This window comes from Tympanuchus pallidicinctus, unplaced genomic scaffold (genome assembly GCF_026119805.1).
Source record: "Tympanuchus pallidicinctus isolate F22 unplaced genomic scaffold, pur_lepc_1.0 scaffold17, whole genome shotgun sequence".
Taxonomy (NCBI): Eukaryota; Metazoa; Chordata; class Aves; order Galliformes; family Phasianidae; genus Tympanuchus; species Tympanuchus pallidicinctus.
In genome coordinates, this window is record NW_026294690.1 from 9473221 (window position 1) to 9497994 (window position 24774).

Consider the following 24774-nt stretch of genomic DNA (forward strand, 5'->3'; position numbering starts at 1 on the left):
GGAAATAACACAAGTGACAACAAGTCTCCTGAATTTTCCGAGCTCTGTGGGATGCAGAGTATCAAAGAAGAAAGCACCAATAGCTTGTCAGTTTGTTATTTATGTTGGTTTTACAATCCCTTGGGGATACCAAAGCCTAATAATGGGTGAGCTCAAGGGGGCTGTATGTCAAATACCAGGAAGAGACCAGCGGGCTATTTCTCTCGACAACTGGACCAAGAAATATAGGGTGGATGTCCTGTTTACAAGCAGTGGCAGCAGACCTGAGGCACTGCCTGAATGCTGGCCCACTCCACAGCCAGCAGCAGCTCTGGGGCTGCCCACGTGTCCTAAGCACAGCGACATCCCCAAGTTAACAAAAACAACCCCAGAAGGGGCTGCAGCTGCCAGCCTGACATCCACCACGTTGTGCATTGGAAACATTGCACCCTGCTGGTGTCGGAGCCAGAACCCAGCTCAGCCTGAACAGGGCCGTGGGGAGGAAGGAATGGGTTGGCTGCTGGGGGGAAGAGATCCCTGTGGTTGCAGCCCCTAAAGCTGCCCACCTTTGGAAAGGCAGAGAAGAATGAAACCGACAGTGGCATGATGGAACTCTAAGTTTTATTGTGGATGTTTATGGATCTGATGACAGCAAATGGAGCTTTTACACAACTGTTTCCGTTGCATCATTAGGGCCGGCTGTGGATGTGCTGGGCCCGACGTGGTACCCGGGAGCAGTTTCTCCCCTGGGGTGGCCCTCGCCGCCTGGATTGGCTCCTGCGGCGATTTCGGGGCTGGCTGTGGATCTCTGCAGCCCGATGTTCAAGAGGGGAGTGGCTTCGAGTCCGCGCCCGCCTTGGCTGCCGGGACCGGCTTCCATCAGCCGCTGTGGAATCCCCTGAGGACCGCGGTGCTCTCGGTGTGGTGTAGCTGTGGGTGCAGCTCTCAGCACTTGGTGTTGGTGCCTGTCTGCTCCCACGGCGTGTTTGGGGCTGGCTTGGAGAACCTTGGGCCCGGCGCTGCAACGGAGAGCGGCTTTGTGTCCGGGCCCGCTGTCCCTGTCTGCACCAGCGGTTGTAGCCAAGTTCTGGGGAGTGCCTCGAGGACTCTGATGTCCTACAGCTGGCAGAGTTTAGGGAGCTGCTCCCAGCAATCGGGGCAGCATTACGGCAGCTCCCACGGCGTCCTCGGGGCTGACTGTAGGTGTTCTCCTCCCGGCATAAATGCGGGCGGACTCTTCTCCGGCCCATCCTGTGCTGGCTGGACCGGCCGCTGCTCGCAGGCACATGGGAACAGTCAGCTGACCCTGATGGTGCCTGGCTGGTGGTGCTGGAACCTTGGGATGGCCCTGGTTCCTGTTGGGTGATGGTGCTGAGTCCAGCACTGTCCAAATTTGTGTTGGAGTCTGCAAGGGGAGGCAGGATGGTGAGCAGGATTGACCTGTAGCACTGGGGTGTTACAGGCTTCTATCCCTCATGAGCCAGAGGGACTTTTGCCTCTTACCGATGCCCTCTCCAGCACAGGTGTTGCACTCCCACTCGGCTGTGCTGTGACTCAGGTAGGAACAGCGCCGATGAGTCCCTTGTGCAGCACAGGAGCTGCAGAGGAGCAGCTCCCAGGGCCTGGGGAAACGAATGGGTTGTGGCCGTGAGGACAAAGTGATCTGAGCCAGGGAGTGCCCAGCACAGCTCTGGTGCTCAGTCTGTGCTCCCCCAGCCTGTGGTGAAGCTGGGATCCCACGCAGAGCCCCAGAAGGCTGCTGAGGTAACTCACCCTTCTTCCTCTTCCCAATCTCTGCCGTGTGGATTAAGGCAGTCAGTGGCATCACAGTGCTGGTGCCTAACTCCCAGGGATGCAAAGGCATCATTGTCCTCCCATGTTGGTCTTCTGCCAGAGGAGAGAGGGAATGCGATGATCACTCACTGCCCCAGGACTAAAACTAATCCATGGCATCCCCCCCGCTCCACTCTATGCCCAGTTCCAGCTTCCCAATGATGCTGAGGCCCGTGTTAAAGGCTGTACAGGGCCAGGCCTGCCAGTGCAGTCCCTTGCCAAGGACAGCTCTTGTGCCATCACATCTCAAGAGCTGGCTGAAAGACACCAACCTGAGTGGGATTCGGATCCCCATGGTGAGCATGTCTGCAATAAAATAGTCCCTGTCTCTGCAGAGGGAGCACTGGAAGCAGTCAATCCCTGCGCACAGGGCCTGCTCCTGCAGCAGAAACACAAGCAACGTGAGTGTGAGCCGGGCCTGGTGCTGCTGAGCGCTGACCATTCCCACAGGGCGAGGGGAGAGCTCCTACCTGGATGCACGCCCGGTGGAACCAGGCGTGTTGGCAAGACGGGCACACCATGGTGCTGTACGACTTGCTGTCACCTACGGGGTCCATGCAGATGATGCAGGTCGTGTCCTGCTCCGGCACTGCCTCCACTGCCTGCTGCGGGCAGTGCTCACAGCAGAAGGACCTGGGGGGAAGATGGGAGGGATGGGCAAGGTGGGAAGTGCTGAGAGGGGGGCAGAGGAACAGGAACGAGCCCCAGGCCTTGGCTCTGGCTGTGTCAGGCTGCTGGGAGGTCACAATGCCTCGTGTGTTCCTAGCTTCTTTGGCTGCTGCTGACAGGAGGGGTTGGGGGCTCACAGGCAACACCTGGCAGCCCTTACCTGAACTCTCCAAAGTACTGGGTGATATATTCACCCTCTGAGGCACAGGGGAGATGGAAGCTGCGGTTACAGTCTGGCTCCGCGCAGGTGATGAAGGCCCCCCTCTTGCCACAAATGAAGCAGAGCTGGAAAGAGCAGAGCAGCCCCCATCAGCAGCAGGCTCAGGGCCTACACAGCAGGCCCCGCACCTCTGGAGAGGGCACAGGGTGCAGGCAGGGCTGGGTGGCACTCTGCAGAGCAGCCCAGTGAACAGGGCTCATCTGGCAAGAGCAGGAATTTCTCCTGGATCTGGTTGGAAGAGCTGGGATTGCTTTCTTTTGACCAGGCTAAGCAAGCAGTGCCTGTCCTGGCACAAAGCTCCCTGTTCTGGTCCAGTGCTCACCTTCTTCTCTGCCTGTCTCACTGTGCTTATCAGGTCGTGTAAATAAAATCTTGCACTGTCGCTATCTGATCCTGGTTGACAAAGATCATTGGCAGCTTTCTGTACAAGAGGAAAGAGCGTGATCTTGTTAGGGCAGAAAGGAGGGAATCACTATTTGGAGGAAGGTGTCAGGAGTCACGTGGGAACCCACCACACAATACATATGGAAATAGTATCCACTGTGCTCTTCTTTGCACCCAAGGATGCTGGAGTCATTATCCACTCGGCCACACAGCACACATGCTGGAGAAGAGAGAGTAACAGCAGTGAGCGCCTTGAGGGGCCAAGTGCCCCTGGGGGCTCTCCTAGGGGCTGCTCTGTGCCAGCCATGCCAGCTGAGAGGCAGGGCTGGAGGCTGTGGAGGGGAAGGGGCACTGCAGGCCCAGCGGTGCCAGCAGCCAGCCGCAGCCCAGCTGTGGCCCTCCTGGCAAGGAGCAGTGGGACCCTGCCCGCGGATGCTGGGGAGCCCCTGCGTGCTTCCGCCTCCCCTCTCCGCTGCAGGCAGACCCCCAGCACCCCTCTGCCTGGTGGTGGGGAGCTGCGCGCAGGGATACTTTGCTCTCACCTGGCTCCCTCGAGCCGGTGGCCTCCTGCGTCCCCACGCACACTGTGCGTATTGACGGAAACCACTTGCAGAGTCCCTGTCCCATCACTGATGGGCTTTGTCCTCCACGTGCCAACCAATGGGAGAAGCGGGATGAGGCTGAGTTCACAGCTCAGGCCCCCGAGCACTGGGGAACACTCCTCGCTTGGCAGCCTCAGGCAGCCCCTTCCTCTCTGCTCACCTCACCAGGTTGCACTGAGCTTGGCCTGAGCCCCACAGCCTTAGCTCAGCTTCACACCCCGTGTGTCTCAATGGCCATTCTGTGCCACCCTCTGTGATGTCATCACACCTCACAGGGGCTGAGGGCACCCAAGCAGGAGGGTGGTGGCTCTTGCAGCCAGCCCAGAGCGAGGGGCCTGGTGCCGATGCAGCGCCACTGGAACCCGGCTTGTTGGTGCTGCTGAAGGCACTGGGTGACATGTCCACCCTTCTGGCCCCACCTGAACGCTGCCATCAGTATCCCAGTCAAGCCTTTACGTGTTTCCATGATGTTCTCGAGGCTTTACTTTTTGGTTGTTCGCTGCTGATTACCTCTGGTTACAATAAATGACTCGATTCACAGAATCACAGAATCTATGGTTGCCAAAGACCTCTAAGATCACCAAGTCCCACCGCCCAGCAGCCCACGTCCCTCAGTGCCACATCCCCGTGGTTCAGGAACACCTCCATGGACACTGACTCCCCCAGCTCCTGGGCAGTTGTGCCAGTGCCTGACCGCTCTTTCAGCAGAGATGTTCTTCCTGGTATCCATCGGGGACCTCCCCTGGCTCAACTTGAGGCCATTCCCTCTCATCCCATCGCTGCTACGTGGGAGAAGAGGCTGACCCCCACCTCACTACAACCTCCTTACAGGGAGTTATACGGCCTCCTCCGGACTCAACAATCCCAGTTCACTCTGCCGCTCCTCATGGGACTTTTGTTCCAGACCTTTTCCTGCCCCATTGCCCTTCCATGGACCCACTGCAGGGCCTCCACGTCTTTCTTGTAGTGAGGGGCCTGGAACAGAATACAGCACTTGAGGTGAGGCCTCACCAGTGCTGTCTACAGGGGCACGATCACCTCCCTGCTCCTGCTGGCTGCAGCATTTCTGCTACAAACCAGGATGCCCTTGGCCTTCTTGGGCACCTGGGCATGGTGCTGCAGCGCTGTGGTGCTGCCTGGGGTTATCGTGGCCAAAGAGCAGCAGCCAGCACTTGGTCTTCTTGGGCCTGATCCAGTTGTGCTCAGCCCATCCATGCAGCCATCCCGACCCCCCTGTAGGGCCCTCAAGCAGATCAGCGCTTCTTCCCCACTGCCATCAGCCCGGACTCCTCTGGAGCACCACTCGCATCTTTTCCTCATCATTTGTACTTTGTGTTAGCAAGTCCTTATCATCAGCATGTGGGTACTGAATTACTAGAAATTTAGGTAGGTCACTCCAAAAATAATGCCTCCCCTATTTAATTCCTGACAGCTACCCTGTGTCCTGTGCGAGGGTGTCCCTGTGTCCTTCCCAGGGGTGAATGCAGCTGGATTCCAAAGTCCTGACTGTCAATGCATATCACCAGTATTTCGCAAAGTGGTGGAGGAGCACTGGGGACTGAGCTCCCCTCCTCATAGAGAGGGCAGACACTGGAGTACAGACCATTGCATGTTCTGTGGTGCAAATTTAAGACTTGCAGTAGGCATCAGCAGGTTAGCACAGGGGCTTTGAAACAATGTGTGCACATCTGTAGTCCCTCTGCAGCTGTATAGCCACACAGTTTACGATGGGAACTAATATTCTGCCCAGTGGGCTGATAAGCTGAAAAGTATTTTAGAGAGACAGGTGTCATATAAGAATGGAATTTGGTGACAGGAGAGCATAATACTATCTTGGAAACCACACCTGCAGTCAGGTGAGGCTTCGGTGCCAAAAGATAACAAAGGAAAACACCAAGGGACAGCCCTCCCCGGGGCCCTCAGGGTTCCACCAAGTCTGTTAAGTATCACCCTTTGTCTTGCTTCCACCTGTGACACAGCAGGGACCCACCAAGCAAGCCCTGCCACCTTTATGCACAGGGCTGCAGAGATGGCACAGAGCATTCTTCTGTTTGAGAGGCATCTTTTACATCTGCTGGGCTGCACCCTCAGAGAAGTCAAGTGGAAAGAACAGGTGAACTGGGAAGCAAAACCTTTCCTCCTGACAAAGCCATGCAGGAGGCCACGTGTGCCATTAGCTAAAGCCTGGGGGTAGAGGCAAGAAGACACAACTCCCATTCCTGGACATATTTTAGCCAGAACATTCTGCTTCTTCTTGAGCAGAGGTGCCCCTGCTGTAACTTAGAGATGTTGTACCTGCCGACTGTCAGAGTACAGACCTGCAAACAGCCCGCACTAAAACTTCACAACATGTCATTAACCTGAGTAACGATGAAAGGGAAGAGACATAGCAGGGACATGCCGAGGGCCGGCTTCTGTAGGCACTGTTCTAACAGCATGGCACAAACACAAAGCCTCAGCTCCATCGGAGCAGCGGGCCGAGGCCGACCCCGAGTAGGCAGCCACACACCACGCACAGCGCTGCCCCCCCCCCACCACACACAGGGCCGCTCTGCACCGCGAGCCCTTAAATGGCGGCCGCCCGCCGCCGAGCCCCGCCTCCCGCCGCTTCCCATAGGCCGGCGCCCCGATTTCTTTCCGCCTCCCCGACCGCCTGGGTTGGGCTGTTTCGGGGCTCCTGTTTGAGCGGCTGCTGCCGGGCTTAGCCGGAAAGGCAGCGCTTTGCTGCTCCTGCCGCACGCAGCTGTCTGTCCGCCCTCTTGCGCGGCGATCCCCGGCCGAGAGGAGCGGCGGTGCCGGGCCTGGCATGGCGGGTGTGGGTCCCTGCGACTGAGCGCCGCCTGCAGGAAGGCCGGGCCGGGAGGGCTGCGTCTTGCGGCGGGTAGGAGCGGGTCGGGCGGCGGAGGGGGGCTGTGGGGACGCGGCCCGGGCCTGGCTGCGGTTCTCTGAGGCGGCGCGGTGATCGGGGGCCCGGCGCGGGGCGTTAGGCTCCGTCTTCCTTTTCCTGGCTGCCTCCCCGCTGTCCCGGCTGGGCTCCGGCCTCGGCGCTGCGCTGTGCTCACGGCCTGTGCCCGGGGCTGCGTCGCTCGAGGCGCTCTGGAGCGCTCCGCCGCCTTCAGCTGCCCTTACGGCGGGTGGTTCTTGTTCGTGTGAGGTGTCCCCGTGCTGCTCCTTTCCTTCCTTTGCCTGGAAGAAGAACGGGAAGCCTATCATACAGTGTTCTCCCGAACGAGCTTGGTGTTCTGTCCTGTTTGGGTTACTGGTGCTCTTGGTGCTTTTTTAGTGTTGTAGTTCCTCTCTTTTAGAGTTTTGTCCTGAAGCAGAAGCGATAGTGAAAGTTGGAGAGAAGGGAGTTGAGCCCTGTCAGGACAGACGTGCCACCTGTTTGTTTGAGACTGCGATGTGAATGGCAATGGCTTTGATCTAGTGGGAGATCTGAATAACTGTCTTTAAAGGGGAGCGAAGAAAAAAGGTTTCCCTTTCTCCTTGAAAGCTGTGTAACCTATTGGAGTAATGCTTTCATTTAAGCAGGGATCAGTTAAGTACATCTCTCTGCCACTCGCATCTGGAATTGTAGGCAGCAATTCCAGCCCTGATGTGGTCTGTGCTTTCCGATGCTGTTTTCAGAAAGAAGGGAAACAATCAGTTTCATTAAACCTGGAAGTCTGGTAGGTGTGTGTGACCCACATCCATGCGGTTGAGTTTTGAGACTGCAGATATCTGCTGGTAACCTGAGCCTCAGTTTTCATTGGTTACACTATGTGTCCTGAACCAAAAAGCAGAATCCCCTTACTAAGAGGCAGCTGCCTGGCCAGGAGGTGCAGCTGAGCCTCCAGCGCTGTGTCTCAGTGCCTGGACGGAGAAACACTGCTCAGCCACATCATGCTCAATTCAGCTGTAATATAGCAAACTCCTTATTTCCTTTTGTTTTCCAGTGTATGGCAGTTCAGGCTGTCTGTCAGAAGGAAAGCTGGGTTGGGCTGTGGGGTGCTGATGTGTGGCTGTGGGGTGGCTTCAGCTCTTCTGTGTGGGCTGAGCTGGCGGCTCTGGGCAGGGTGTGGTGAGTGAGGGCTATGCTCAGCTAACTGGGTTAGTTCAGATGAGCTGGGGCATGGGTTGGAAAGTGCAGCAGGGAGCAATGGTGCTGGGTGTGATGAAGGTTGTTTCCCGGGCATCAGTTCCCAGTGCCATTGCTGTGGGTTTGTTGCTGGTGGCCTCAACCAGAATGGGGCAGTTCTCAACATCTTCTCTGTGGTCTTTGGCTATGAGAAAAGCATGACGTGTGCTGTGAGACTGATGGCTCTGGCTGCCCTTCATGCCCTTGTATGTTGGGCGTTGTGCTACTCTGCCTTTGTAGGATAGTAACACCAGGCCATAGTGAGCAGCCTGGCATGGAGGTAATCTCAATTCTGCTTTGCCCTTTGAAACCTTGTGACTGAGGCTGGCTGTTGCATGTGGCCAACTCCTCTCCTTATCAGCAGCTCACTGCTGTTGTGTGATAGCGATGGATCCTAGGGAAAAAGGTTGGAGTCTCCTTGTTCTTTTTCTGAGGACATGTTTATTTTTCCAGGTGGGTCTGCAGCTTTATAATCAAACCCTTTTCACTGGGATTTCCCAAGTCAAATTCTTTGTCCCAGTAGCAGTTAGAGGTGTCATCGTTCACAGCTGATGTAATTCTACCTATGCTCTGTGAGTTTTCTCTATCCTTTCCCAGCATTTTTAAATTTCGGAAGGAATAAAAAATTCTTCTGCATTGGTAAATATGAATGTATTTGTCTTTGCTGCTACTGAGATGCAGAGGTCAGTGAAAGTGTTTCAGAAGAGAAGAATGAAGCAAAGTTATTTACAGGAGATCCTCAATGGTGTCAGAGGAGTGAGTTAGTGGAGGGAAGAGAAGACACTTCTGGGGAGTTCTGCAGTGTGGAGGTGGTTTGCTGGAACCCCCGCTAGAACTAAGATCATTTGGCACAGATATTGCCATCTCAGCACAAAGTTGATCTTTCCAGGTCTGTGTGTTTATTTAATGACATCTCTCGTGCAGCACAGCATATGGCAGTTGCACAGGAGAATCTCATCCCAGTGAGTATCTGGCAATGTGGGTGAATCAAAGGGAGGGTTTGTTAGCTAGGAGCGGCATGGGTACCCCCTGTCCTCAAAAGACTTAAGACAAATCTCAGCCTCTGAAGAAAACTCTGTGCCCTGGAGACCTGGGCAGTTTGTGGGGAAGGTGCTGCTGAGCTCTGAAAGCTCCAGAGGTGGCGCAGGGCTGTGCTGCTTGTTCTTTCTGACCTACCAGGGAAATGACCTGCTGACTCCTGGCATTGAGGCTGTTGGCTTTGCTATGCCAGCCAGGGTTAAATTCAGACAGGGGGAGATGTCTTCTTTTAAGATGAATTCTGGATTGACTGCAGCACGCGGTGCTGTCTCTGGCTTTGTGCATTTTTGGGATGGCAGTTGGTAGAGATGTTTCAGTTTGTGTCATCTGCAGCCACATTCCTGGAGGGTGCAGGGGGATGTGATGGGACCTTCAGCACACTGCTGGTCAAGTGCATTTAGCAGTGAGAGTTGCTACTTTAGGGTAAGAAGGGGGAGGATCTGCACAAGCTGACAACACTGAATCAGGAGAAAGTTTACTAGTCAACCTCTAATCCTGCTCTGCAGTGAACCAGCATTCATCCAAGCTTCTAAGGTGACCATGGAATCAACAGAGAAACTGCAGCTATTACTTACACTGCTACAACATTTACAAAGCCACTGGGCACAAAACATGTGGAGCTTTCTGGAGAACAGAGTTTCTGTTCATCTTCTGTAAGGACAGCTAATAGTACAGCAGTGTAGGGCCTGGGGGTGGGCAGATGGCAGAAAAGATAAGAAAGTTCTCTGTGGCAGGCAATTCAGAAACACCTAATGAGGAGAATGGGAAGCTCTCTCTTGTCCTTTTTCAGGTGCCTGGAGAGGGCTAAGACAGGGCAGGCAAACAAGCTAAGCCCCACAATTCATTTTGAGTTCAGAGTTCTTTGGTGCCTGGGAGTTCAACCCGAAGAAAAACACATCAGGCAGGGACAGCTTCTGAGCCTGGGTTTGTGAACTCCTGGGTTTGTGTGCATCCAGGTGCTGGTCGGTGTCTGAGAAGTGCGATGTGACCTGGATGGGGGGGAGTGACGAAGGTGGAGAACCTGATGCTAGTAGGGTTATAGGAAGGTGCCAACTTTACACATCTTTACTGTTCTGATTTTAAAATCAGAATAGTTCTGGTGTCTTGCAGAGAGAAAAATGCTGATTTTTTTGGCTTTCTTGATGTTGATTTCTGAATATAGTGCATACAGTCCCTGTAGATAAAAGTATGTGGGGCTCTGACTGTAGGTTTGGTAACAGCAATAGGTTTTAGTTATGAACCTTCAACTTGACTTTTGTAGGAATTAATTTGTTGACTTCTTGGGCTTGGGATCTAGAATAATTGTTGCTCTGATGCAGCAGGGTTTTTGTCTGATGATGCCATGTATTGCTGCTGAGCTTTGATTTATTCTATCAATCTGCCAAGGCTCGAGTAATCACTGTTTGAAGGTGCATTTTACTCTGATACAAGATGCTGATTTTATACTGTCTGCCCTAATGGCTGTGTGCAGAGTGAAGGCAGGTGTTATTCTGTTGTGTCATGCAGTCTTTCTGATTATAATAATTTGCAGCAACAAGCAGGAAGCAGTTGTGTGGGGGCCTAATGGAAGGGATATACTTTTTTAGCTCTGACTCACAACTGCCTTAATGTTCTCTTTTCTCTGCTGCTGTTGTCCCGTGCCACGTTTGACCTGAACTTGCAAGGAGGCAGGATATTCCAGTCCATGATGTCCATGATGAGATTCTCCTTGTCTGACAACATCACAAGTTCTACTGCCCTGGTGACAGCACTGGATAATGTGACAACTTTGTCTCCAACGACAGCGCAGGCAATCAATGGCACGAACATCACGGTGCCACACAAATGCCTGCTGTTGCTTTATGAGGACATTGGGAAGTCCAGGTGAGAGACAAAATGGGGTCACAGTCTGACTGTGGGATTCTTGCTTTCTCGGTGTTTGGGTGAGCAGGGCAGGGCCGGTCCCTGGCCTTCTTGGTGTGCAGAGCAGGACAAAACTTTTCTATTTACTTTTTGCAGAGTCCGCTACTGGGATCTTTTGCTCCTGGTTCCCAATGTGCTTTTCTTTATGTTTCTTCTCTGGAAGCTGCCCTCTGCCAGGGCCAAAATCCGGGTCACTTCCAGCCCTATCTTCACTACATTCTACATACTAGTGAGTACTGCTGTGTGCTTTTGAACTGATTGATGGAGTGTTTTTTATTACCACTCTTGACAAGTATCACTGAACCAGTGGAGAGAGAGAGCCTAGACCAAATCTAACATTTGAAGGTGTACTAGCAGGAATAGACTTCTTGCTGTTTGAACTCTACTTTTCAGCTTCTGGTAATGTCCATATCTAGATATGGTGGATTTTTTCTATGGTGATTTTGTTTTTTTCCCCTGCACGCTTTCTTCTGTTTGTCACTGTCTTGGAATCCAGCATCTTCTTCTTCCTTGTTTCCTGCATCATGTCGCATGACACAAAACCATTATCTCACTGTGTTCATGTATGTGAACCACTGAAGAATAATGAGCAGCTCCATACATAACTGCTACAAAATTAAAAGATACTACTAGCAGTTTCCTGTGTGGATTTAAGTCGTCTTTTACTTCTCCAGTTATACAGGGCAGGTCAGTAAAAAACTCGTTCTGAAGTCTTTGAGAAACAAAACTCCTCAGAAACCGCAGGGAAGAAAAAGTGAGCTGACTGCTGTTGGCTCTTTCAAAACAGTGTGAGAAGTAGAAAGTGATGAAACAGTCTTAGAGAAAAGTGCTTTTCAGTCAGTTTGATCTTCTGGATCGGTTTTGGAAATGAGGATAAGTGTGTTCAGTGAGGATTTCCTCTCAGGCAGTTGTTTGTCACATTCTGAAGGAATGCTTTCTTGTGGAGTCAGCGGTTAAAGCTAAGCTGATAGCTTTGTAAGATTCTCTCTCTGTTTAGAGGAAAACACCCTTTTTGCTTCCTGAGTTGTTCCTGCTCCAGAACCCTTCTGTAGGACCCTTCTTTTTTTGTCAGTGTTTTGTCCAAGTTTTCCACCCAAGGAGGGAATGTCACATTGTTATTCTTTGAGCTGTTTGCATCTCCCTTTTCTCTGAGGAGGAAGCGTTCTGCTGCGGATGGCTTATTGGTTGATTTCATCCATCTTGAAATCAGATTGTACTTTTCATTCTGTGTTAGATATGACTGTTTCATACCTTCATCATTAGTGTATCTAAGCCTGTAGCTTGGAGAATTGTATCTGGGAAAATGTGTGTTCTCAGAGAGTAGGTCTGCCCAGCAGAGAGTAAATGTGTCCAGCTGAGCTCTTATTTGCATGGTATGGCTTTGGCAGCACAGTGACTGGTGGGTTAGCCTTGCTGAGCTCTGTGCTGCCATGCTTAAATGGTGTGAGCTGGTGTCTTAATGCTGCACTGTGCAGTAAGCTAAGTTGCTTTAAAGCAGTTATCTGCATTGCCTTATCTTTTGCATTCCTGAGCATTGTCAGTGTTGAGTGTGGAGAAAAGCCAACTGTGTGGATTTCAGCTTTATCACAGATCTGAAATGTGGTAGCTGGTATAAAGTGGCTTCTGTTATCTGATGGGATTGGGTTATTCAGTCATACCAAGCACTTGATCTTCTAATTTGGAGAGATGTATTTTTCATCTGATTGCTCCCAGTGAACTGAAAGGTGGGGAGAATGACTGTAAGAGCATCGTTGTAAGGGAGTGTTTAATCTGATAGCTGAAGAAATGTGCACCTTCATGAACTCTAAGCCAGTATTTCTGTACCTGACAAGCCTTTGGGAAGTTAACTCAAATATGTTATTACATGATGTCCTCAGTGCACATTATCAGGCTTCAAAGCTGGCCTGGAAATAGAATTCCAAGGAGGTATCCTGTATATGGGAATGTGCCTTTTGACTTGAGCTCTTTTTTGCTGCTTTTTTCCTGTAGGTGTTTGTGGTGGCTTTAGTTGGTATTGCCCGTGCTGTTGTCTCCATGACTGTGAGTGCCTCTGATGCTGCCACGGTTGCTGATAAGGTAGGTACAGTGCTCTTCTGGAGGCTCTGCTTTGTGCAGTTCTGGCCACGGTTTTGCCACTGCTTCCCATTTATTTGCTTGCAAGAAGAACGTGTTCTTATTTGCAGTGCTCATAGCTGTGTTTACTATGAAATCCTGTTCCTCTAGCTGTATCTAAGCAGTCACAACCTCTAAGACTGTAAAACAATGGACTTCCTAGTTTAGACACACAAATGGTGGTAAAGCTTTCCTGTTGCAGAGATAGAAAGCTCTGCCTTGCGAGAGCTAAGCAAACATTCAGATACCTTTAGTGGATAGGCAAAGTGTGGCTTTTGATGCTCTTGCTCTGTTTGAAGGGCTCTTGGAAAAATACTGAACTTTCTTGTATTGAAAGCAAATAAAACGACTTTTCCTTTTTGAACTGATAGCTGAATGTCCTTGCAGTTCCTCTGAGCACAGAGTGAACCCTTAACAAACAGGAAAAGCCTTGTGTGTGCTGTTCCTTTGTGATGATTGCAACAGAGTGTTACCTAAAACAAAAAGCTCTGCTGATCTTGAGGTGCTGGAGGGAGAAGAACCACCTGCAGAGTATGAATCTTCTGCCTTTGTTGTTGAGGATCTGTGTGGTTGTTCTGCTTTTCCCTTTAATGTTACCTGCCGGAGCATTTTAAGGCTCTGCTTGTTGTGTGGCCAGATGTTTGTGGCATTTTCACTCACCTCTGTTGAACAGACAAAAGTCCAGGTCTTGAATAACGGAGAAGAGATGAGGTGGCTTTTCTCAGCTCTGCTGGTACTGCTGCAAAGTACGCTTGCTCAGAAGTGTAGAAAGAAAGACACTATGTTAATTTTTTCCTGCAGAAAAAATATTTTACTCCTATTATTTTTTTCTTTTTCTCGTGTACATCCTCCTGTTGTGTATTCCTATTTTATCACTTGCCTCTTATCTGTGTATTTTCAAAACAGTGCCATTGGAAGCTTGGAGAAAAAGGATCAGTAAGCCAGAATCTGGGTTCTTATACCCAGATTTGACATTGCTTTATTGCATGACTTTCTGGAAAGTCACTTGACCTGTTGTTTATCTGGTCTTGTTTCACCAAATAAAGTTTGGAAATGAAAATGACAAACTGGAAGCTATTAAATGCAGGTTTGAATATACTTTGAATACTTTGAATATACTTCAAAGACCCACTGTCTTTGAAGGAGGACATAAGTCTTGTTCAGTCTTTACTTTAGAACTTACCACTATAGGAATTGGCACTGTTTGATGTTACAGCTTGAAGATCATTTTGTTGCTTTTTGGTAGCACAGCAAAAAATGCACATCTATGGTAGAGGACAGATTTGTAGGTATGGCAGACTGTGGCCACACTGTGTCCCAAACAGCAGGCATGCTGTTTGCTCTCACAATTGTTCTGTGCAGGCAAGATCGGAGCTTGAGGTGAGTGTAAAATGAACATCCTACAAAGCATGAGGAAGATTTGTGGAAATAGCCTGCTCCAGTGAGAGGCAGCCATCCTCAGGGATAGAGAACAGAATTTTCTGTATTAACTTACAACTGGCTCCTGGCTCTTCCTAATCATGTTTGTCTGGTTGCTTTATACCTCAGATCCTGTGGGAGATCACAAGGTTCTTCCTTCTGGCGATTGAGCTGAGCGTGGTGATTCTAGGCCTTGCCTTTGGTAAGTGTCAGGAGATTTACTGAGTGCTGTGAATGTTTCCTATTTCCTTCCTTTCCTCAGAGACCACATCTGTAAGTGTGTACATCAAGGAGCACTAGAATAAAGACAGAAGACAAACTGGACAGTTTATTGGTAATGGTTGAAAGCCTGGTTACATTTACAGCTCTGCAGTTTGTGCAGTTTCAGGGTTTATTTGTGCTTTATTTGTTTTGCACGTGGTGAAGGAGCGTGCAACATATGAAGAAGGCCTTTATACAGAGATCAGCTGCCTGATCTTTGCATGAAACACATCTTATTCAAGATAGTTGTGTTTGAGGATACTTCTATCGCCTCACCGTTGTTTAGTTTTATTCTCTCCTGGCTTCATTTGATTCATTTAGCTGTTCCTTTGTTACTCTGCATTCAGTTGTATGAGTGAAAATACTATTTGGAGCACACCTTGCTGATGGGGAGAGGGAATGTAGTAGGTGTCTCTGCTGTGTCTGCAATTGAGACATGAACACTGGTTCTTCCCACTTTTATGGGATCATAAAGTAATTTAGGTTAAAGGAGCTTTTGGAGATTGGTTGCTCCATCATGTCCCAGTGTACATACTTCTAGATTGTTAGGCTTTGCCTCCTTGTCACTGTTTTTCCTGAAAAGAAACAGCAGTCTGTCTGTGTAGCTGGTAATGGAGTTGTTCCTGCTTTTTTTTTGGGGGGGGGACCTCATAGCCCCAGTGAAAGAACTTGTTTATTTTCTGTATATTAGTGTGGGCAGGGAGGAAAGCAAGTTAAAACCTATTGTTTTACAGGTTTTGTTTTGTGTTTCAAAGGATCAGCTCTCCAAGTGGAAGCAGTTAACAAAGGTTAAGTGAGCTTCAACCTTCCTTTGAGGGCCTCTGGAAATGCAGATGTTTTATTAGATTTGTTTTGGGGTGAACTGATTTTTTTTTTTTTTTTAGCACATCCTGATTCAACCTGTGTTCCTTAATTCCAGGTCATCTGGAGAGCAAGTCGAGTGTGAAGCGTGTTCTGGCAATCACTACAGTGCTGTCTCTAGCATATTCTGTCACCCAGGTGAGTATGTCAGAGCAGAACCGGTTAATTGGCTTGAAGTCAGCTGTGGGGCTCCTGCCTGGAATGTGGGGAAAAGTAGCAGCTTTGCTCTTTGGAGTAGGTTGTGGGGAAAGACTGGATTCTTGTGGTAGTGTATGGGGATCCCAGAGTATACACTGGACCATATCACACTGTCCTTTTCATGGTGTGAATGGCTCAGCCAGGGTCAAGAAATAAGGAGGAAATTTAGATGGATAGTTTTGTCCAACAAATCTTGGAACAAGAGCTCGAGTTTCTCACATGTGCCACAAATGCAAACTAGATGGAGGCAGCCCAAATGTGCTCATTGGGCTGTGCACTGTGCTGCTTGTCTCCTTCTCTTGAGCTGAGAGCTCTTGCTTCCCTTCAAACTAGCAGCTGGCTTGCTAGCTCCATTGATTAGCTCAGTCCATCTCTCTGGACAATGCAGTGTGTGTCTGGTGTTGTTCTTCTCCTTAATACGTAAGTGGCCAGCCTTGTGCCTCTATTTGAGGCAGTACCAGAATAACAGACAGTTGTTTGATGATCAGGCCCTTGTGTGCAGTGGCAGTGAGCTGTTCGTTACCACATGACACTTAATTGGGCACTGTTGAAACTGTTTGAAACAGAGGGCTGTGTCCACTCTCCTCCTTTCACTCTGTCTCTTTTTCTGGAATATCACTGATACTGTTTTCATTTAGATACTCATTCTTGCCATTTTGTTCCCCTCGTGTTTTGTTTTGTTCCTTCCTCCTTCTCCTGGGTGAACATCACTTGGCCTAAGCAGGGCAAAATTTGTGTTTCAGGTGGCAGAGACAACTTTTATTTGAACTTTGACCATAGTCTCTTTTATACAGACAGCCACTGTAATGAGGATGCTGACTATAACAGTACTGTGATGGTGCCTTTTCTTTCCTAGGGGACCTTGGAAATCCTCTACCCTGATGCTCACCTCTCAGCTGAAGACTTCAACATCTATGGCCACGGAGGGAGACACTTCTGGCTTGCCAGCTCTTGTTTCTTCTTTCTGGTGAGTATGAGGCATGTATTAAGCACTTTGACAGCCTCTTTGTATTTTCTGAATGGGACAAGGAGGATGATTTGAATATAATAAGGCCCTGGGTCCTTCCTGCCTGATGTGCAGTGCAGTATTGATGCTTTTCACGAGGCAGTGAAGCCGAACCAATAAAGGTGTGAACTACAGCCGCTGAATTCAGGTGTTCCTCACTCCCTGTTTCTCAATGACTAGCTGTGCTGATGAGGTGAGGTGTGGAGCTCTCACATGTGCACTGGGTTTAATAATGGAGGCCTGTGCCACTAACATGAGGCACCTAGGAGGTTCATGACACAGTGTTCTGCCCCTACCAAGCTTTCTAAGCCACAGAACAATTTTTTTTTTCTTTTGCCCCAACAGGTCTATTCCTTTGTGGTGATTCTTCCAAAAACTCCTCTTAAAGACCGGATTTCTCTGCCCTGTAAGTGACTGTAGTGATTCCATCATGTAAGTGGGGCAGCACCAGGATAAAAAATAAGTGAGGGGAGTAAGAGGTTCCTGTATGTGGCTGTGCTATGGATGCATCCTTCTGTCTCAGCTGTGGAATTCTTTCTCTACCATGTCTCTGCATGTGTTGCCAGGGCCATGTGCTTTCAGAACTCATTTTCTGTGCTTGCATGCATACACATGCAGGAGGAGATGTTTAACCCTTTATACCTGTCAGTCCTGGCAGCATGGGACAGAAAAATTTGGTCTTAACTGCTGAGAGTTTATAAACAACCAAGATGCTGAGATGCTTGCATTGGGTTTGCTGTCTCTATTGAACAGAACCTACTGTTTGCACTGTGCTGGTGCTTATGAGGTTGAGCTTCATCTTTATGTCTGTGTCTTTCTCACAGCCAGGAAGAGTTTTTATGTTTATGCTGGGATCCTGGCAGTGCTGAATCTGGTGCAGGGTTTGGGCAGTGCCCTTCTCTGTGTGGATATCATAGAAGGACTGTGGTATGTATGTTGGGGAAGGAGTCTACAGCCTGCTTTCTAATGTTGCATTTGTGTCCTTCAAAAATGCCTCAAGAAAACGAACTTCTGCAGTGTTCCTAAGGAGGAATAAAGCTATTGTTTGTTTCATGGAAAAAACTCACATTTGTGGGGGTCTTTGGAGCTGCGTGTTGCACAGTGGTCTTGAGGTGGTGAACAGGAGTGGCAGTGTGAAGCTGAAGCCTGATCACTGGCTTGTTTCTTAGAGAATATGTGAGCAAATGGTCTGTTTGCTAGAAATACAAGATACCTTTAGTTATATCTGGAATCTCATTCTGCAGTTCAGATCAGTTGTTTTCCATGAGCCAAAACTGGGAGAACTGAGACTTTCCTTTGAGTCAGATCCTGGGATGTGACATGGTTCCCTTTCAGGGTGTCTGGGATCAATGACATGATCCTATGTCATTGATCTGTTAGTTTGCATCAGTCCAGATTTGTTTAGCACAAGGTTTGTGCTCTGCTTGCCTGCTCTTGAGGGAAATAGAATCATTTCTTCTGGGTGGATGTGGCTGGGGTTATCCAGCTGTATTGTTTGAGTCCTAAATACCTTCATCTTCCCTTTTGCTTTTGACAGCTGTGTTGATGCTACTACATTCCTTTACTTCAGCTTCTTTGCACCTCTCATCTATGTGGCATTCCTGAAAGGCTTCTTTGGGTGAGTAGCAAGAACGGGGGTTTAGAGAGTGACCACTGTTATTTGATCTGTGCCAGATTGTTTTCCAGCTGTAGAATAAAGGCAATGACTGCAATGAGTGGAATGCCATTTAGGGAGCCAATGTTTCATTCCTGGCTTACTGATTTTCTCTGTGGTCCTGTACTGGCCACTTCTATCCAAGGCTCCCCTGTGTGCAAGGCAGAACCAATAGTTGTATTTCCCTAAGCACCTCTCTCTGTCACTTCAGTGTCTACATCCTATTTGTGCAAAGTTCTGCTGCCGAAGTCAGTCACTAAATTAGTTAGTGAGGGACTGAGTCCTGGCAGATTAAGCTAGCACAAAGTGAGTCTTCAGGAGGTTTACTGGTTGAACAGCCCTTGGCTCGGGTTTCCTATACAAGGGCCCAGTCCCCAGCTGAAAGCTCTGTCCAGTGTTGATTACTGGGTTGGGTGTGCCGCCGTGTGGCCACTCAGGAGAGATGCATGTTGGTAGGAATTCCTTTTTGTAAGCTGTACGTTTTATTGTCCTTGAGCAAGAGACCTCAATCAGGCTTTAGAATAACTAAGAATAAGAAAGTACTCTTAAAATATCAAAATGTTTCTGATGTCTTTGAAATCAGAACAGTATCTGGAGATAGGGATAGAAAGTGCTGATTTGCAAGTGTTTGTATTTTGATTTTCCTGTTGCACACAGGTGGAATGAGAAATAGAATATTTTTGTTGTTTGCTGTGAAGTCCAGTGTTGCCTGGATGCTGCTCTCAGTAATTCAGAACTCAGAAAGAGGAGAACATGCTTGTGACACCGATGTCAGGACTGCTGTTTTTATTTCCCCTAGGCAGCCTAGTCCACAGCTACAGTTAGCATTGTTCCATGGCAGTTATTCCACTATGATTATATCCTGACTGAAAGCAATAGGAAAAGTTCTTTAATAGTTAAATACACGCTGTTTCAGTGCTACTGAGTTTCAGTTAAGGGTAAGTGGCTGTTATGAGATACTTTGCTTAAATGTGTATTTTAAATCCTTAATGACTCCAGGTCTGAGCCGAAGATCCTTTTCTCCTACAAGTGTCAGGTGGATGAACCTGAAGATGTGGATGTGCACCTACCCCATGCTTATGCTGTTGCCAAGAAGGAAGGAATGGATTCTGGGTTCTACTCAAGCACTCAGATTGATACCACAGCCTACCTGGATGACGTGGCCTCTATGCCGTATCACGTGGGCAGCATCAACAGCATAGACAGCGATCGTTGGAAAGCTATCAATGCCTGAGGCAGGGCTCCCCCCTGCACCTTATGAACTCCCTGATGCTGAGGATGTTAGGATATCCACTGGAAATCTGTTCATCGCTATCTGCTGTGGCTTTCCTCTTTTCCTTAGGATTTCTGAAACCTATCGTGGAACTAAGCTGGCAGCCTTTTTGGAGAGAATATTTCCTGTCACTGCCTGAGAGCAATCCAGAACAGTCCTGTTCATAAACCTATAAACACTGAACCTTCCTGATTCTTTGTGTTCCAGATGTGAATGTGGCCCAGAAGGACAGGCCTGATCGGCGCCTCCTGCTTTTCAATGACTGACAGCACTTGTCTGCCAACTAAGGGAAATGTTGTTTAGAAGCTGTTCATTTGACTGTGTATTCTACACACACGGAGAGAGTTTGGTGGTTTAAACCAAAGTTTGTGTTCCTGGGCTTTCTCAGGCAGCGCAGTTGTCTGGATCTTATCACAACCATGGATGGGTGGCAATAGATTGTCTCAATGGTGAAGCTGCTCAGTTGGACTCATCTCTGGTTTCAGCTAATGCTAATGAAAACTGTGAATTGCAATTGTTAGGAGTTAAAAGTATTGCAGTCTGAGTGTGTAGGAAGGAGAAAAGAGGTGTGAAGAGAAATGAGCTGCCCAATGTATCCTAGGGCTGCTCTGGGAAGCACAGCTGGTATCTCGCAGCACCTGTGTGAGCTGACACAATAACAGGGAGGCAGGACAGGCAGCTACTGCCCAGCAGAGCTGAAGTAGTTATGAAACAATCTGTGGAGGCTGCGCTGCTGTCCATCTGAGCTCACAGGAGCATCTCAATAACAGCACTGAAGCGGGGTGAAGTTTCAAGAACACAGCATGTACAGTAGGTATGTGTTACGTCTTCACCATGCTTCATGGCAGGGTCATGAAGAGGGCTGTGAAGGAAGAGGCTGTCTGTGCTGATGAAGGCTTCAGAGATGTTCCGATGCCTGAGGCAGAGTAGAAGCTGATGAATCTGAGCTGTCAGTGTCCAGTGACTGGGAGTTCTTAAACACCACAGGCATCTTAAGATCAAATTGGCCGGTGTTCTAGGTTGGGTGGGAGGTGGATGCTCTGGTAGAACTGCTGTGGCAGTGTCCTCTTGTGTTACAGTTCAGTTCCCCAGACTTCTAATGAGCTTAATAGGCTTTTCATCTTGATACATTGAAAATACTTAGGGGCATGTGAAGTGTGGTTCATTTAAAAGCTGTCTGGAACTTCTTAGTCTCTTCCACACTGGAATAGGGACTGTTGTCAGAGCTGTTTCACATGCGGTTCCAAGACAGTTTGTTCCAATTCGGGGACTGTTGAGCTGATAGCTGCAGTAAACTGGTTTCTGAGACAGACTGTGCTGTCCAAGAACGAAGAGGTTTATTCTTCTAGCTTTGGGGAAGTCAGCTTTGGGGGAACCTACCTGAGTCATCTGGGTAGGTGAAGATCTGCTGTAGGCAATAGTATCTTCCCATTAGAAAGAGTAGAAAGAGGGGAAATGTGAAACATTTTGGCACTGTGCATCTCTTGCCCCACCTCACTGCTGTTCCTGAAAAAGAATACTGGGGTAAGAGTTCCTGGGGAAATCATCACGCAGGGTGCAGCATGGAGGTATCAGTTTAGAATCATGAGTGTATGCAGCAAATGCATTTCCCACTGTAGGGAAATAAATAGTTTAGATAAGAACACAAGGTTCCTGTCAGTTGACAAAACTATGCAGGCCCTTCACTTATCTTTTATTTCGTTAATGAGCAATGCAGCTTCTCAGTTCTGCAGCCTGGGGACTTTGCCCTGCAGGCTTCTGGGTAGCACTGACACCATTAATAATGAAATTCTTTAAATTCCACAAAACTTTTTGTTTTATCAAGTGAAGAAAAAACTTCCACGTGTGAGAGCTGGAGCGTCTAGCCTGCCACATTTCTCCTGCTGTAATGACTATGGAAGGGGTGGACAAGCAACTGGCCTGGCCAAGTCGGTGCTTGCCACATCAGAGAAGTTTCTGTGCTCCTCCTTTTTCTTGCTGTGAGTCTGCATCAGCCACGTTTTACTTGTGAAAGGGATGGATGATGTGGTGCCTGAATTGCCTCGTTGCTGCTCTTACTGTGGCTCTGATCCTGAGCTGCTGTTAGCAAGCATGGGGAAACCTGCAGAGCTTCCCTAGAGTCTGTTGACCTTGGACAGGTCTGAAAGACTGGAATGTCTAAGCAGATCTGCTGTGCAGGTGGTCAGTGTGTCCACACTGTCCTTCGCCAGCAGGACTCCAGTATTTCTGGAGCTTCCCATGTTGCTGGGGAGCTTCTGTGCTAGGTCACGGACTGACCTTCCTTCTGGTGTGTTTCTATGTATATAAGGCTTTGGGCTGTATTCACAACAGGCCTTGAGCAGAAGTGTGTTGTGTGTGGGGGGTGTGTAAAGAGTCTAAATATAGAATAAATGTATATTTTTGTTTGTAAAATAAAGAAATACAATGATGTTTGGCATAAATGGTTATACTTTCTTAAATGATTTGTGTTGTGGAGTATTAAAAAAAAAAAAAACAAGCTTAGCAGATATTAATGGAGTTACATGGTGCCTTTTTATGAGACAGAATTTTCCCTTTCTGGAAGCCTAGGACAGCAGGGATGTTCATGTACAACAGTTGAGTTAGTCTTCCGTAACTGGATCCTGCTGTTCCCAGGTGTCTCCAGCACTGGGGGCTCTGCTGTAGGCAGGGTTTCTTCCTTAGGAAAAAGCCTGTGTGGTGAGACTTCTCGTTCTGGGCTTTGGGATGAATGGTGATGGGCTTTTTCAGTGCCAACAGCTGACGCTGCTCTGTCACGCTGCACTCTTGAGAACTCCAGCAATGGGGAAAGTCCTCAAAGAATTAACACAAATATTCGCCGCTTGCAGGACGAAGCAGTAGGACGGGGCTGTCTGCCGGCCGGAGCAGGGAGCTCTGGATGTGCCGTGTCCGCGCAGGACGCGCTCGGACGTCCCCGCCGCCGGGCTGCCGCCTCCGGACCACAGCTCCCGTGGTGCCCCGCGGCCCGCCGCCAGTACGGCGCCACGCGATTGGCAGCCCCGGAGCCGCCCGCCAATGGGAGCCCGCGATGTTGGCCGGCCCCGGCAAAGGGGAGGCGCTGCTCGGCGCGGGAGGAGAGGCGTCCTCAGCGGCCGCCCCGCCGGCATGGGGGGCAGCGAGAGCAGCCACGGCGGCAGGAAGGTGTCCTTCGGGCTGGACGAGCGGGAGCAAGTCCGGGTGCTGCAGGGCATCAGGGTGAGGCGCTGCGGAGCGGCGGGCCCGGGCACGGCTTTGCTCGGGGGGACGCGGCAGCCCCGGGCCGGCCTGCGCCCATCTCAGCGCACCGTGTGTGCGGTGCGACTCCGCGCCGAGCTCCGTGTGCCCACGGCCGCTGTATTTCTGTTTGCCTTTGGACGTCGTTCCTGGGTGATGGGCGCTGTGTGTGTGCGCAGCCTGCCCTGCCCGCGGGCTGAATGTGAAGGCTGCGTTCTGTTTGGTTCGCCTCCAATGGGCGCTGCTCATTTGCTCTGTATTTCTATGGAACAGAATTATTTTGAGATATCTACTGCCTTTCAGGTTGAAATTGGGCAGGTGTGGCTCTTAGTTTGTCTGTAGGCTGGAAGTTTTATCGCCAGTTTTCTGCTATGGCCGTCTGCTCGGTGGATGAAGAAAGGTGCTGGCTGCAATCTTTTGGGACTCCTGTATGGCCTCAAATGCCATCCCTCATGAGGAGAACAGCAGAGCACCTTCACTGTAAATGTGATCAGGCTTCCTAGCAAGGTGATTGGTGCCTCACATCTGTCAGTGTTCAAGAGGCACTGAGATAATGCTCTCAGAAATGTGCTTTAACTTTTGGTTAGTCTTTGAGTGTTCACACACAGTTGGATCAGATGTCTCTGATGGTCCCTTCCACCTGAGCTTTTCTGGTTTTGGAGCAGCTTAAAGGCTAACAAGTTAAATGCCTTTATCCTGACATATGTGTACATTAAGTGCTTAGTTAACTAACTTGAGTAATTGCTTTCTCATGTGTGTGTTTTAGCTCACTGAAGATGTAGTGAATCGGATGAAAGAATCTCAAAGTAAAAGGGACAGCCAGAGGTCACCCCACTTACCCAGTGGTACAGCTCAATTTTCAACAGCCGCAGAAGGGAAACCCAAATCTCCTACAGGTACTGCCGGTCCCTGCTGGGTCTACTGATTTGACACCTGTGGGGGAACTGTTAGGTCAGGGTTTGAACTGATGGTGAACACCTGGTGAAGGGGTGCGGCTGGCCCAGGGAGCACAGGCAAATTGTTTGCATCTGTGCTTCCCATGAGACTAGGAGGGGTGGACCAGTGTGGGGTCCCCCCTGGGCTCATATAAGCACCAGTCGCTGAATGAAGAGCATCTATTGGACCTAGGCTGCTTCCTGTGAAGGACTGCCACATAGTTATAGAGCCCCTTCACCACCTGGGTGAGTTCCAGTCTTTTTTCTGTGTATGACTGTTGGCCTACCTGCAAATACTTTTCCTGGTGTTCCCAAGAATGCTTCAGAAGCAATTTTGCTGCTTCCTGAGCAGAACAGCATGCTGCTTAGCACTTGTTCTTGTTATATAGCATGAATGTATCCTGAGAAGAGCCACTGAAATGCTGTGGTTCTAGTTCTGTTGCTGTGGGGCCTTAAGCAAGGCAACTTGTTTTTGTAGATCTTTTTGTTTTGTCTTTAGGATGCCATCGTTCTCAGATGCATTAAGAAACTTGTATGACTTTGTGAATGTAGAATTTCAGATAAACACACAGTAAGCAAGGCAGTAATTTTTTTTTATGTTATCTTGTTTCTTGAAACTTGTTTTACTGTCCCTTTTCCATGCACAGAGAGTATATAATGGATGGGTCGGGAGATGCTGCTTTTTGTTCTTTGGAAATGTTTGTTCTTGGAGGAGAAGCATAGACTAAACACAGGTTACACGATATGTCGAGCGAATGGTGAGAGCATGATTTCTGAATTTGACTTTCCTTACACTTCAGAAAATGATTTGATTTCTGTTGGTTCGCAAATATAGAAACAACTAGAAAATGCACTAAAACTATGCTTATGTTTCAGTATAAAACAGTGTTTGTGAGTAACATCCTACCCTAGACAGGTGTGTAGTATACTTGGTTCAGTGTGCCTTGCTGAAGACAGTGCTGTTAGTGTTTCTTTCTTCCACAAAGTCTAATTCCATCAGATTTGAATTTTCTTGAGAATTCTCTAGATTATTATTTATTGTCTTGATGGGATAGCACGTATTGAGTGTTCTTATCAGAT

The 24774-nt window shown here is 49.1% G+C and overlaps 3 protein-coding genes across 6 annotated transcripts in view; 2 read left to right on the forward strand and 1 right to left on the reverse strand.

Annotated features, from left to right (window-relative positions):
* Positions 1-616: 616 nt before the first annotated feature.
* Positions 617-6185, reverse strand: LOC128078585 (PHD finger protein 7-like). Its single transcript, XM_052678933.1, has 9 exons — positions 3628-6185; positions 3214-3305; positions 3024-3122; positions 2642-2766; positions 2283-2445; positions 2085-2191; positions 1753-1866; positions 1483-1601; positions 617-1384 (listed from the first exon to the last, which is right to left on the reverse strand). Exons 1-9 carry the CDS (start codon positions 3710-3712, stop codon positions 669-671), a joined length of 1620 nt encoding a protein of 539 aa, XP_052534893.1. The 5' UTR covers positions 3713-6185; the 3' UTR covers positions 617-668.
* A 465-nt stretch (positions 6186-6650) lies between these two features.
* TPRA1 (transmembrane protein adipocyte associated 1) lies at positions 6651-19600 on the forward strand. The gene is made up of 11 exons (XM_052678633.1): positions 6651-8257; positions 10507-10705; positions 10841-10973; positions 12734-12820; positions 14405-14477; positions 15456-15535; positions 16452-16562; positions 16947-17007; positions 17426-17528; positions 18139-18219; positions 19255-19600. Exons 1-11 carry the CDS (start codon positions 8242-8244, stop codon positions 19487-19489), a joined length of 1179 nt encoding a protein of 392 aa, XP_052534593.1. The 5' UTR covers positions 6651-8241; the 3' UTR covers positions 19490-19600.
* Positions 19601-22586: 2986 nt separating this feature from the next.
* CHCHD6 (coiled-coil-helix-coiled-coil-helix domain containing 6) overlaps positions 22587-24774 on the forward strand; it is a 100972-nt gene continuing 98784 nt past the window's right edge. The window contains exons 1-2 of one of the 4 annotated variants that reach the window (XM_052679268.1): positions 22587-22741; positions 23526-23655. In XM_052679268.1, the coding sequence (XP_052535228.1) occupies positions 22652-22741; positions 23526-23655 (220 nt within the window). In that variant the 5' untranslated portion in view covers positions 22587-22651. The remainder of the gene's footprint in view (positions 22742-23525; positions 23656-24774) is intronic. The other 3 variants (XM_052679266.1, XM_052679267.1, XM_052679269.1) reach the window with 3 other exon arrangements.